Source organism: Necator americanus, chromosome X, assembly GCF_031761385.1.
Source record: "Necator americanus strain Aroian chromosome X, whole genome shotgun sequence".
NCBI lineage: Eukaryota > Metazoa > Nematoda > Chromadorea > Rhabditida > Ancylostomatidae > Necator > Necator americanus.
Genome location: NC_087376.1, coordinates 3382249 through 3397010, shown reverse-complemented (window position 1 = coordinate 3397010; position 14762 = coordinate 3382249). Strand labels below are relative to the sequence as shown.

At 33.5% G+C, this 14762-nt stretch overlaps 1 protein-coding gene across 1 annotated transcript; it reads right to left on the bottom strand.

Annotated features, from left to right (window-relative positions):
* Window positions 1-22: 22 nt before the first annotated feature.
* Window positions 23-13973, bottom strand: RB195_021372 (uncharacterized protein; the record flags this gene model as incomplete). The annotated part of the gene is made up of 28 exons (XM_064208081.1): window positions 23-90; window positions 929-1031; window positions 1095-1244; window positions 1480-1586; window positions 3644-3767; window positions 3842-3919; window positions 3981-4068; window positions 4142-4243; window positions 4365-4489; window positions 4567-4661; window positions 4793-4895; window positions 4954-5020; window positions 8984-9108; window positions 9200-9329; window positions 9386-9492; window positions 10221-10290; window positions 10348-10454; window positions 10514-10607; window positions 10699-10808; window positions 11521-11637; window positions 11703-11869; window positions 11930-12035; window positions 12114-12212; window positions 12276-12370; window positions 12666-12757; window positions 12900-12981; window positions 13064-13172; window positions 13908-13973. 28 exons carry the CDS (start codon window positions 13971-13973, stop codon window positions 23-25), a joined length of 2886 nt encoding a protein of 961 aa, XP_064063962.1.
* Window positions 13974-14762: the final 789 nt, after the last annotated feature.

Genomic DNA, 14762 nt, shown 5'->3' with positions numbered 1-14762 from the left:
TTAAGAAATTTATGTATTTCTACTACAACCACTGAACGTCGAGCTTGAACGTACGGATCTCCATCGGTTTCAGTGCGATTTTGAAGTCTCCTAAATTTTCAATGATTCATATTATAAGTAATATCTTCGAGAAAAAAAGAAAAGTAATACATTACTTATTAAAATTGTTAGTGTTATTGGAAAAAGCAAAATGAACAAATAAATAGGAGTTTGTAAGTAGAAATAAAACTGAGAAAGAGTACTAGTTATACCTAGACATGTTCTTCTATCATTTGTCAAAAATATTTGAGAAAGAAGAAGCTAAGAATAATTTAGGTACTTGAGTAGAAGTTAAACTCAGAAAAAAAGTCTTTCCACTTGTTTCTTTCCTCGAAAATATCCATAAAATGTTTCCTTATTCTAATCATTTTTGAAATAATGTTTGAAAAGACTGGATGAATCTGACTAAAGTGGAGATTATTTTTAAGGAATTTTTTCATTCTATTATTTTATTATATGGATTTGGCTACAAAAGTTCTTAACAAAACTGAGAACTAGAATATTACTCGTTCCTTGCAAAAGTAGAGTTGAGATGTCGGGAATTGCTGAAAACCCAAAAAAAAAAAAACCAAATGTATGTATTTGTTTCAGAAAGATGGATGACATTACGAATGTTTAATGGAACGCATTAGGCGGAAATGAAACTGATGTGAAAATGTATTTCCAGCAGTTAACTGATGAGGGAAATTGTCACGTAGTTGAGAAATAAAAAGAGAGAAGTTTCTGTTAAAGAATTAAATATAATTTTGTGTTTTTTTTTTCGCCTGGAAAATTATCTTCACAGTTAAACTGTTTAGAGAATGTCAGTTATATAGGTTAGAGATCTTTGAATTAAATGAAAAAAGAATTGTTTCAGTTTTTGATCATAATTAAACTAATTTAACTCTACCTTTGTATCGACTAGGTCGATCTCGTGTGAAATTGGTAATGTTTCGATTTCCGGCCAACATTAGTTCAGTCATTTTCTCTATTTTAAATTGGCTAAAGAGATCCTGAAATGATGATGAGATAAATTATATCCGGAGTATTTGTTTTTGTTATAATAAAGTGAATACCTGTAATTCAACATCCATAGGTTTACTATTATCAGCATCTTCCTGATTCTGGTAAATATGTTCGATACGTAGTAAAAGACTCTTCTTATGCCATCTTTCAAGTGTCATCAAATGTGCGAATTCCGGTAATGAACGTGTCAATGAAGAGAACTAAAGAGAAGAAAAAATGAGGTGAAAAAATCTTTTAGTATTCGGATGAGTCAATTGATCTCATTTCATTAAGGAATGTGAGTTGTAAGAGTTTTCCAAATGTCAACCGAAAGGCAATGACATTTACACCGGCATCGGTCGTCGTTTTGCGTTCATTCTCGTATAAACATCGACGCTATATCGCTCATTTGTATCAGATCTAATCAGAATCACTATACTATACGATACTATATACCTCCATCTTGTAGATTTGACCGTATACGGTAGCATTTTGTACATTGGCAAAAGTGAGAATAGGACGATGGAATATTTTAACTGCTAGTGGACGATGAATCGAAGCCGCTGTCTGGAATATATGGAGGTATTCAGGAGTATGTGTACTTCGTTTTCACCTTCAAAAAAAAAAAAACTTTCTTGGCACACAACAGAGAACTGGATAAGTTCCTATCCAATATAATGTAGATGTAACAAACTATTATCCATAAATACAACATGGATTTCTCAAAGGAATTTGCTAGTTCCTTTGAGAAATCCATGTTATCCAGATTCTAAACAAGGTATATGATATGATTTTTCCCTAAGGGACTGTGTTATAGAAGAAAGAAAACAATGAGAAAAAAATATAAAAATATGAGAAAAATATAAACTAAATAACACTTGAACATCTAGGTATAGTTAGAATCATGTTGCTCGTTGGTCTGCCAATAATCATCCATTGATTTCATTCCCATTCCCGAGGTCATTGATCAAAATGTTCTCCCCAATATTTCTTTTATTGTAAAAAAAATTGTATCAATTACAAAATTTGACCATTGTATAGTATACAAAACAGCCTCATAACGGTTAGCGTTACTGTATTTCACAATAAACTACCATAACGGTAATAAAAATCCCGAAATACCTCGTGTATACTGTGCTGATCTGTAAACAACGTTGCTCGTTGATACCTGAAGGGTGCGGTGGATATTTTTGGATCGCTTGAGGATCTTATAATGCTATATAATAATGAAGGTAATCTTCATATGTATAATTATGTAAATATATGCCTATATTTTTGTCTGAGTTTTGCAAAAAAGATTTCCTATATGTTCAAAAGTAAAAAGTAAAACGAACGTAGATAGTATTACACTTGAAATCATTGTGTTATGTAAATATCTTCAATTTTTAGGAGATAAAAGAGACTGAATCTCCTAAACAATATGGATCAGATACAAAAAAGAATAAAAAATAGAAGAAGAGGTCATATAGTTGCATCTAGTGGTTAAATCTATTTAATCTAGTGTAGGTTGTATGATAAAGAATTTTATATTAGTGATGTAAAAATTCAGATTTTAAAAAAATCAAAGAATTCAGATTCAAAAAGTAATGGAGGAGATCTTTCCAATAATTCTGTACACCCTTTCGATATTATTGGGCATCTAGAAATAGTAGACGGAAAATCTCTAGTTCTGATTAGTTTTCTTTTTTTATCAAATTGTAATAATTGTTTGTGAAAGTGAATGTATCCATACGTGAAAAAAGTGCTTCTGTTTTTGAAGGAGATTTTCTTTAGAGTGATTTTTCAAAGAGAAACACTAAAAAACTAAAAAATGAAGATTATTTTTTTTCAAGGATTAAATCACTATTTTTAATCCTTCACAACTATAATATAACCTTATTATTGTAGAATTTATGAAAAAACTGTGCCGGAACTCCGCACAATAGATGGAGTCACCACTTCGCCACAGATGTTGCGATGTTATTCGTCGTTGAAAGGAAAAACGTGGAGAAAGCCACTAGAAACGGGCTAACATCGGAATGCAAACGGAACAAATGTGGGGATTGTGCCATAAAAGATCTTTTATATTTTTATTTTTCCAAAATATAGTAGTGTTGATTCTATTTAGCTATGTAGACATTAAAAAATTTATTTTGTATCTAACGGTAGTTTATATATTTTTTTTTTGTAAAGGATAAAAAGAGTTCATGAAATTGTTGTAGATGTAGTAGTCCACCACAATCCTTCATGATAAGTGAAGTGGGCATATGAGAAAGATTATGAGTATTTATTTGTAGTCTAATTTTTTTAAAATTTTTTTTCTAGTTTTTTGGGAAATACTCCAAAATATCTGTAAATTTTTAATCATTCTTGTCTTTATCATCTAAATGAACAAAAATATGCTTATTGTAGAATGTAAAATTAAGTTTCGATTCATTTTCAATTAAATAAATAAATTAAGTTAAATTAATTAGATTTTTGCCATATTTTGCTTTAAGTTATTTCGTCGCCTATGGAAAAAGTGGTCCACCATATTCAGAACTTAGAAGGTTCTGCAGAACTTAGTTTTCTATCCAACACAAAAAAAACTGATAAAAAAAGAACTTGTTATTCACTTTTCTCCTCTGAACGCTATAAAAACCTGCCTTTGCATCGCCAAAGAGCACATAGTGAGTTCCACGAACAACCAATCCATTGCCATCGCCAGGCTCATCAAGAGCCTCTTCCACTCCCCAGTGGTCATCAGCATAGCATCGTCGGTGCAGCTGAAGATTAAAGACTGGCAGTTTGAATTAACCCTCGAACACAAGTGCATGCAAGCATTTAAAAAAAAATTAACCATCAATTCTAAACCGCCATCAAAAGAAGTGGCACCTTGGGAGCGATCCGTTAGAATAGTTAGTTGCTTGTTGTTATCCTGAAAAAGGAATCAAAACTATATCTTATTTAATTAGATGTTGGATGCAATTAATTTCTACCTTCAAAAATACCCGGTTGGTAACAGGATAATAATTTCCTGATACTGGTTCGGTGTCAACATACTTGAAGGAAGGATTGAAATTTCTCCTCAAAAAAAGATCATTTTTAGAAAATTTATGAAAGGAATTCTTTTGCATAGTAATACATGACGAGAACGCACTCTCTACGCATCATTTGTCGTCCATTTGAATCCGTGAAGAAAATGTTATCATTTTTGATGTCCGTGATGTACCTCGTGACAACTTCTTTCGTTATGGGATCGCTTAATGATGCGTCGTTAATTTATTATGTATTGTCCAGCATATGTGTCTAATAATTAATTCCAGTCTTTGCTAGCCTTACTGGTTTAGTAAATGACTAGTAATTACTGTTGGAAAATATACTTTTCTTCCTTTGGTATCGGGCCAATAATCCAATCAAATTCAATATGTTTGGCGTTCTTCTTGAGTCGAATAATCTGCGCCACCCAAGAATTGAAAATTTGTCGTACCTCTTCGGATTGAGGGCCCTGAGTTTGCTTATATTTTAGCAGGGAGATCTCTCGTAGGGGGAGGAAAAAAACTTTGCTAGGATCTTCTTATTTACCTTAAGAATTTCAAGTTGCGCTTTTCCAATTGTAACAGGTTGACCATCAGGACGGAAAATATACGCTCCGGAAGGTTGTGTACCATTCATCACTCCTGTGAAATGCTATTAACCTCTAACAATAACTTATTACTACTTTCTATGTGGCAAAACTTGTACAGCTGGCTAATAATGTAGTAATGTTCGCGGCTCATTAATCAAATTCGGAGGAAATCTGTTTTCTCACCAGGATAATAGAAGAACTCCTGACGGAATGAATGGGTCACATTTGTCACTTTTTCTGTTAGTGTTGACACCAGTCCGTCGTTGTCGAAAGTTAACACATATTCCTTAACTCTAGGGATTTTCCTCAAATTCTAACTTATAACATAACATTTTTTTCAACACCTCATTCTGGATGGAAATCGGTTCTTCCGTGGGTCTGAACGTGGATGATTGTGGAGTAGCTGAACGTCTGAAACAAGTAAAATATTTCTTTGAGATGAACATTGAACAGCAACAGAATTTTACGAATAAGGATCAGAAAAATATTCCTTATATTAGCTAAATGAGAGGATTGAGATAAATGAATGTAGATCAGTGGATAAGCACTCAATATAGATCAGCAAATATCCAGTAAAGTTAACCAGGAACAATATAAAATTGGAGAGAAAGTAGTTTAAACTATCATCAGAAATCATAGACTTTTTAGGTTAAGCTGACGATCTTACTGGTAATTGGGCCTGTCATGTATTCGGTAAAGCTACTCTTAACCATCATCAATTCAAGAATTTACTCTGCTAATTAAAATTAAAATTTTGAAAAAAATTAAGAATCAATTAAAAATATATTTATAAAAATCTGATTCATTTATTTTGTTAGAATTTAGAAGAGAACCATCGGCATAATATCGTAGTTGTTCCAGAAGTTCAATGCTGAAATGAGTAGACACGGCATGCTCTACTCAATTAAAATTAAATTAAAGTTCAATTAAATTTTTTTTGTGTTTCATGGATCCTGTAATAGACAAGGATCGAGTAGATCAGTCGATCAGGTGTATACTACGGGAGAGGTGTTGTACCGATCGATTAAACGTTGCGTACCTAACGGAGGTTGTCTCATACAATGGTGATCCTCCTCCCAATTTCCATTCTCACCTTCAAGATTCTCAATAATTTTTTGCTTGAGAACCTTTCCCGAAGTGATCTCTTTTCCTAACTTATCATTGATTTTACAGTTGGGACTTCATTTCAGGCCTTAAGCGGAATTTTTGACTAGAAATAATTGTGGAATTACGTGTCCTACCTTAACTCCTATTTCAGAAAAATTAAATTCCTTTTTAGAATGGAGAAATTTAAGAATTTTTCACCTTGATACCCTTAGAGATTTATTTGTTTATTTTCTGTGCATCTTACAATTATCTTTTGTGATCTCGTGCTCATCTGTTGAAAACGTATTCGATTCTGGATCGAATGCAAAATAAGTGACTTCGTTGCTGAGAAGCACTTGATCCCTTCAACATTTTTTTTTTGCCTAATTCAGTCAAATGTAATTTCTCTTAATCCTGTAAGATCTTCGCTGATAGACTAAACGTTGCACGTGTTCTTCCTTAAAAAAAGAAGGTAACATCACAGAAAATGCATGATAGCGTAGGGTATTGATGAGGAAAGGGCGAGCAACTCGTTTCTTCTCATACCAGTTACGGGGAAAGCAATAAAAGAAGACAAATTTTTCATCGATCGAATTCAAAATTTTCAACGGCAATTAAATACGTATGTCATGTTCATGCTTCCTCTGTTCTTTTTTTCGTATTTTAGTTTTTTATTCTTCATTACTTATTTGGCAGTTATTTTTTGAAATCTGTCAGAAGAAATGAGCTTTTTATTTTATAAACTGTGAGAAGAACTCTTTTGAACCCCCTCGGTCCGAATATCTATGATTGCATTTTTTTTTGGAAATAATTTAAGAGATTATTTTATGGAGCTATTTTGCAGTAGATTTTTTGAAAAACGCTTTGAAATAATGAAATTTACTCTCAACTATGTAATTATTTGTGATATTAACCAGGAAAAATCGATTTCAAGAGAAAGCAATTTAAACAAGCATAATAGTGTATTAAACTAACAGCTGTTGAATTTTTAGAACATTCCTGCTTTTCTAACGTTCGTTACGATACTTTGAAATGGTTTTTTTTGGAGGAACAGCTATGCTGGCAGAAACAGATAGGATAATGGATAATCACCGTGATTTGTTCGGAAAAAAATTTCTTAACATCGTTTAAGAATCTTTCTGGATGTGTTACGAAGAACAAAAGGGAAATGGATATGTGATTTTGCAAAATTTGCATTCTTATCAGTGTAAATAAACTAATATATATCAGAATTCATATAACTGAAATCAAGTAGAAGTAAGCAGCTCTAAACAATCACAAACAAATTTCCAGCTGAAAATTCGAGACTCAATATTCTCTGATACTCCGAAAACCTTGAACCTCCATCAATTATTCGGAAAGTTTCATTAAATAGGCAATTTCGTCCTCTCAGCACTTTGTATTTCGTCGATTGGCCGCCTGCCAATTTGCCAACAATGGATTCTACGAAAATTATTGCCCATTTGTTGTTGTTGTCCGCAAATCAAAACAATCGCTATAAATAATTTTTCCCGAAGGCAAACAGGAGGAGGCAAGCGGCGCTTCGGGAATATACGATCAGCGTGTATCCAGGAGCTTTTGACTATACATGCAACGTAATTTCTTACCATTAGTGGGAATAGATACATGGGATATCTGTCAAGAACCTAGGTTCCAGAAGGACGTCGTGAATACTTTGAACTTTCAAGAATTTAAGCGCATCGGTTCAAAAGTGATTTTCTCAGGATTTTTTCAATTTCCTTTGGTCATAGAACAATTATTTTAAAAAAAGTGACAAGGAAGTCCTCATACACACGAATTTCTGTCATGTCATCTTTGATTGTATTCTATTTTAGAAATCCAGCTATTCTGCCGCTATCCTTAAGCGTTGATGAGTAGATGAGTGGTTCATAGTACCACTCAATAGATCGCGAATGACTCAGTGACTTTTACAAGTTTATATTAAAATGTCAAAACTTTTTTTCGACTTCTCTCCCTTTTTCCATTTTTAGTTGAACTCTCCTCCAACACACATTAAAAAAACATTTTTTAAACGCGAAAATCATAAATAATCATAAAACTAACAAAGTTCTCGGTCTAGAATTAATTTGCAGCATTAATTGTTTCACTTCTCTTGAATTCTATGCAAATGAATTTCAATGAGGTTCTGCATTCTAAATATGCCACTTCAGTTTCTAGTGAAGTACAAGAGCCTTTGAAAGGAAAGTGTTTGTAGATAAACGTTGATGAATCCTTCAAAGGATTCATTTGGGAAATAAAAAAAAAAGAAAAAAAAACTAAAGCTAAAGTGCTAGTTTGTAGATGGGCGCAATAGTACTTTACGCTTCATTTAATTTGAACATACATATAGTGCGATTCCAGTGCAAACGAATTGCATTCGAGGAACATGTGCAATAGATTATAGTGTTTATTTATTTAATTGAGAGAAGCGTAAAAAAACACAGAAAATCGAGGAAAAGTGCAAGATTTGCTGCAACACTAGCGATGATGAAAAATTGTAGCAAATTCGGCAAATAAACGTTGAAAAGAAATCTGGAAGTCAATAAATTGGGCAGATTTTCATATAGAATTTTCGTTATTCCACATATTTTTGTTGAACATCTTTTAAATTTTGAATTGAAGTTTTGAATTTTTTGAATTTAAGTTTTTATTTTTATTTATTTAATTTTTGAATCTGAACTACAGTAGTTAGATAGTTCTGGATGTAAAGAAAAGTGTACTATTTTTTGTCTAAAATTCCTTACATATGTACATCCTCCTGATAGCACCAAAATTTGCTTTTAATCCTTAATGATATTGATTAATCACCGATTGGAAGCTAATACATATGTACATGGACGCATTAGGAGAATACTAGGTATTGATTTATTGGGGAATATTGATTTGTCAACGTCTTGAATAAGTGAACTAGAACTAGTTAGATTTTTTGATGGAAAGAGATTTTTTTTCCTTTTTTCAACGTTTTCTTGAAATAGTTTTTGGAATATTTGTTGTGTGAATGAATTCTATGATGAATCAAATATTTTCTGTGCTATACGAACGTTGTCTACATTTCCTCCGGAACCGATCTCATATCGGGAACTTTTGTCTCATCACAACGCAACTATGACTAAACATCGATGCCTACACACATCAACACATCCGACGTTCGATAATAGTAATGTAGGAGGGGGGGGGGGGAACGTATCGGTGTGTAGGGGAATCCACGTCGATCATCAATATAAATCATGAATACGTATAAAATCCATAATGATATTCCCTCATACTGTACTCATAGATGTTACTCACATTGACGATGAATTATCCACGATATAGGTAGCATAGCCAAATGGTTGAATTTCAACCGGTATCATTAGTTCATAAGGTGCACGAACATTCGTATCCATTGAATTCACTTGGAATGTTTTCATAAGCTGTAAAAAATATCAATAAAAATATTCAGTTAGATTATATGAAAAAATAAAAATAAATAAATAAATAAATGCTAAAAAATATTGGTTGTACCTGTACAGGAATACGTTCTCCTTTCGGATTCATTACCATAGCTTGTTTGGAATAATAAGGAATTGTAATGAATCCGGAATACTGCCTTGAGTTACTGTTGAATACAGTAACAGCAAAAGTTGACTCATTCCTGAATCAGTAAAAATTAACTGCTTAATTTTTTTTTTCAAAAATGATTTTAATTACTTTATAGTATTGCAGATAGTTTCATTGATTAACGGACAGAGATGATGCCGTGGTGGTTTGTAAACATTCTTTGGAGAGATTTTCTTAAGGTAGTCGTTGATTACTATCTGAAAATAAAATCTCAAAAAGATAGTCGTTAATAATAATCATTAAAGGTCACCACTTCCACATAGGACCTGTAAAGTGACCGTATGACTAGATCTATGGAGAAGATATCAACTGGATAACCAATTTTGAAACATTCGGTTCATTCGTAGCACATAGTAACTACTTTCTATCTTCAGGAAGTAGTTTTGCAGGAGTTTCAGGAGCAGTATTCTCTTGTTTTTTTGTTGAGTTTTCACAAAGACTTCATATTTGCGTTTGCATGGGTTGCGGTTGAACCGATCGCCATAAAGAAGTACGTTATGCAGCGTTTTTTTGTTCTCAAAATTCTGTGCGTATGGATGGACTCTTACAAAAACTCATATATTAAAATTAAACCAAGTAAATAATCATAATATAATCATTAAATTAAGCCATATATTTGTGACATTACCTACCAGTAAACAATGAAAGTCATTCTTGCAGGAAGGTCACAAATATATGACTTTTATAGTTAACTGGTAGAAATTTTAACTGAGGAACTATTAGCGGACACAACTGAAATCCTTGAAGTCCTTAGCAGCAAAAAAAAAACTTCAAAAACAAATCGATTAGTTGTCGATTAGTTGATTAGTTGATTAGTTGATTAGTTGATTAGTTGATTAGTTGATTAGTTTCCTTGAATTAACCCGAAAAATTAATTATATCTGTGAATTTAACAAAAATAATGTGACATTTGAAGTCATCTTACCTCTCCCTCTTTAACCGCCTTAGCCAGACGTTTCTCATAGTCTCTAGTCACATTTTCCTTTGCTGTACCACTAAAAAATCCGCAAAAAACTCAGATATCCAGGATAAAACATATTTGTAATTCTCACGTGATAGCATCATGATGTTGAGCAAGAGCTGAAGCTCGTGCCATTGTCTCCACATCAGCATCATCTTCAGGGCCGAGATCGGCAAGAGCATCAAGTTGCTTGCAGAGCTGAATGAGTTCAAAATTACTTACCTAATCTTTTTTTCAACTACTTATTTTGTTCCAACTTGTAGTAGAGAGCTTGCGTCTCTAATCATTCCTTTAAGAGTAGGTCGACTTGTAAAGTAGCCAGTCCAGTATGATACGTTTGAGGATGCATACCTAGAAAGAATATCCAAAAATTTCAAGAATCAAAACATTTTCTTCGAAAAAAAAGTGATGGGGTGGTCTTTATAGAAAAACTCTTATTTACGGGAAGAAGTCGTCGCTCTTAGTAGGTAGGTGCAGTTGTGTGGACGAGTCGGTGATTGCTTTAACATAACACGATGGAGTCGAATAGAAGACGTGGACACCATGAGTCGCCTGAAATTCCCTTCAATGAAATTTAGGTCCCTTAGTCAATGAACAAAAATCCGATCTTTTTCTCTGATTTTCTAGATGAGTGTGAAAGAAGGTTAATGTTTGATTATATCTATGTCATAAATAAAGTCTTTTCGAAATTTGAACCATGCACAAAAAATTTCGTTCCTGAATTTCCATAGACTACATCCAGTTGTACCTAAATCCAAAAGGAATGCATGTAACATTTATATTAAAATGTTACAATGAGAACGATTTTTAATTAATTCAGATTCAAGATGTGATAGAATAACTGCTGGATAACATAGAAAAAAGGATGTGTCACTCAGCTGCGTCTTTGAAAAAAGTAAAGAATAAAAATAATGGACAAAAAGAAGCAAAAATACAATTTTACAACAGGGTTTCCCTTAGCAATTATTGCGCGCAACTATTTGTTGTTCTCATTGAACCTTTTCCAATTTTTAGCTTTTTCAGCAAAATTATTTTTTGGTCTGATTTGTTGGATGAAAAAAGGGGAGAACGAGAAAAGCGGTCATAGGAGATACAGTATACTTATAAGGAATACAATAAAAAACAGTTTTCTGGTACCGAAGATAATCTCCTAATTCCCAAACTCATCAGGGAATCATCCCAAACCTACTAACCTTCTTTTTTTATGTTTTATTTCAAAATTGTAACATATTTTCCCATTTAAATACTAAAAAAAGGGACTTACGTTTCCGTTCACATATCGTATGAGTTTATCCAGGTTCGTGTACCACGAGTTAGCATTAGTATATTGGAAATCACTTCCCATTAAAAGCATCACATGTGAAGTTCGAAGGAAAGATGCCTGAAGCAAACAAGTGACTTCTGGATTATTCGGAAGCAGTTTTGATGGCAATTATAGTTTGAGACCTGTTTTTTGACTTGTGTAATAAAATCTGCTATTTTCTGATCAAGATTATAATCTTCAAAATCTGGATCGTCCATGATAGGTTCGTCTCCACAAAGTGAATCAAAACAGAAACCTTCCGGTGGTCCATAATTATCCTGATAGAATGCACCAGTAAGGATTTGTGTTTCTAAAAGATAGAGAGATTTTTAAATGATTATGAGTGCATTTGAGGATAAATGGGACTTACTGAGGTCTTCAGATGCATTCCAAATAAATTCAAGACTTTTATTCTTCAAACGTTCTTCTTTTTCAAGATAGTGGATCCGAGCAAAGAATAACGAAGTGAATCCCATCTAATAAAAACATGGATAATTCGTTTTCTCCAATGAGAATATGTACGTGAACTTCGTGAAAAATAGTCGAATTCGTACCATGGCAAATAAATTCGCCTGTTCTTTACTATGTCCAAATGGATCAATTTGCCATGCAACTTTTGGTTTTCCACATTCACCAAATAGTTGGTCCAATTTCTAAAAATACCGGCAAAAATATTTTTAACGAAACACCCTGGCATAAATGAGGCCCTCACAAACCTTTAGGCCGAGAGTCATTTGATCTACGATATCCACGTAATGAGCTGCAGCTTCATCATTTTGAACCCATCCTCCACCGATCAACTCAATTTGACCTACATATATAAGAATCACAAACAATATGATAAAATGAATTAATGAATAAACAAATATGAGCTAGAGGGAAGTTGCTGCTCTCTTCTGGAGTTAGACATATCCAGATTTATCTATGGATATTAAATAAAGCTCGGTTTTCATTATATGTCCATTATTATTGTTGTCTTTGTTCAAAAACCTCCTCCTTTAAATATAGCGAGGAAAAAAAACAACTTGTCCAGAAATAAAAAAATTCCAATGTTCTTCTTGTTTTCGTGTCATATATTACTATCTATTATATTTTGGAGAACTTACCGGTTTTTACAAGCTTCTGAAGCCTATGCTTTTCAAAATCATTATGGTCCCTATACCATCTCCATAGAAAACCGGTCTCAGCAAAGGAAAATCTGAAATTTTTCTAGGTAATTGCTTGATCTTTTGAATTTAAGCCGCTGTTAATAGCGAATATATGTATATGCATGTAAATTAATTGAACAATTAATTTAATTAATTACTTGATCAATCAAACTAATTTAATTTTAGATTCACCGCCTTTCCGGATGTTTTTGTAGTTCGTCGATAACTGTATTATATATGTATTGAACTCCAACGGGAACAAGACGAGGTAGTGCTAAAAGTAATATTTTCAACCTTTAAAGTAGTTAATAATAGATTCATAATCTTCAAAAGAAAAGCAAAACGTTCAAAATCACATCCATAGTAATACTGATCCACAGTTTTTATCCAGCCAAGGTCATCATGCGTATGTGGTACAAGATGAACATTTATAACGCCATCCTTATCACTCCAAACGTTACATGCCTAAATTTTGATATTGAGTGATAATGGATTTAAAAGTTTGTGTGAAGCCTCAGAATTCCATATCCGTAATGAAGATCCATAAACGAAAAGGTGTGCTTGCACAAATCAAAACCATTGTGTTGGTGTTCCAGAATTTTCGATTGCGAAAAAAAGTTTTATGGTGAATAAGTAATTGATCCTAAGTACACACATTAATTATCGATATACGTAATAATTTTGTATTGCGACAGAGGAATTTTGGAAAGATTTTTTTTAAATTGATTTGGCTGATTTTCAAGGCCTAAAGGCATCAACCCACGAATCTGAGGTGGTACGGATTTCAGGTGGGTTATGCCTATACGGAGTTGTAGATTATGGAGAGAAGGGTGATTCCGTCCATTTCTTCCTAACTGCCGTAAAAAACGGCCGGGAAGATACGACTTCGAGCGTCCCGGTGCGCTTTTTCCTACGAGTTCGATTGGAGCGCGCCAGCCTTGTGCACACGCCGCATCTTCCGGGCCGTTTTTTACGGGAATTAGGAAGAAATGGACGGAATCCTCCCCCGCTCCCCTCTCCATGATCTACTAGCCCGTATAAGAATACTCCACCTGAAATCCGTACCACCTCAGATTCGTGGGGTGATCCCTTTGAGGTAGCCGGTCGTAGTCGTGTTCTTTTCCAGACGTGTGAAAGCAAGAAAAATTGGTAACCTCATCCACATTACCAACTGCCAGAATAAGTATCTATTCGACTTACTTCCCAAGAGCACGTTTGACGTGCTTGACCGGAATCGCAGAGTAAAAGAAGGAAAATGAAGAGCATGAGCTGGAAAAATTGAACTATTACCAAAAATATACTATTGTTCTTATTTTGTGAAATAAGAATGAAGGAGAAAATATCAATTAAGAGTTTCGCAATGAAATAAGCTTTAGAGTATGGATGAAAAGATCCAGAAGGTGAAATAAAGAAGAAAACAATGAAGCACTTCGTAGCCGAGTATCCTTCCTCACATCTGATCGGCAGTAAAAATGAGAAAGGGGCGAGTGTTTGAGGTCAAAGCGCAAACGACAACATGCTATTTATCAAATGAAGGAACAGGCGGACGATGTCCCTTGTTCAATTTATTGAACGAATTTTATTGTTTTATATCAGAAACGCTAAAATAATATAAAAGATTTGAAACGTGACATTGTGGATTGGTGAGGCGGACAACGAAGAAAAAAAAAAAGAAAAAGAAAAGCTGCAGCTAAAATTACTAATGGATTCTATATAATACAGTATCTCTCATTTTTCCGAATATTTCCATTACTGCACGACGCAGTGAGGTTGTGGCAATATAATCTACGATCGTTGCGACTGCTTAATGGTCATTGTATTGAAAAAGAAAAAAAAAACAATTATTTAAAAAGTGCCAACAGCTGGGAAGTACATATTCATTGTGTTGGGAATAAGAAATTTCTGGAATGCGTCAATTGTTGCATTTTTGATTTCTAGTCTCTGAGTTGCGTTCCATAGGTGCAGACAAGAAAAATGGATTTTTGTAAGAGTTCTAGGAATATGTAGTTAGTCTCAAAATTCATGGATTTCATTACCTTTTCGGAATTTTTAGGG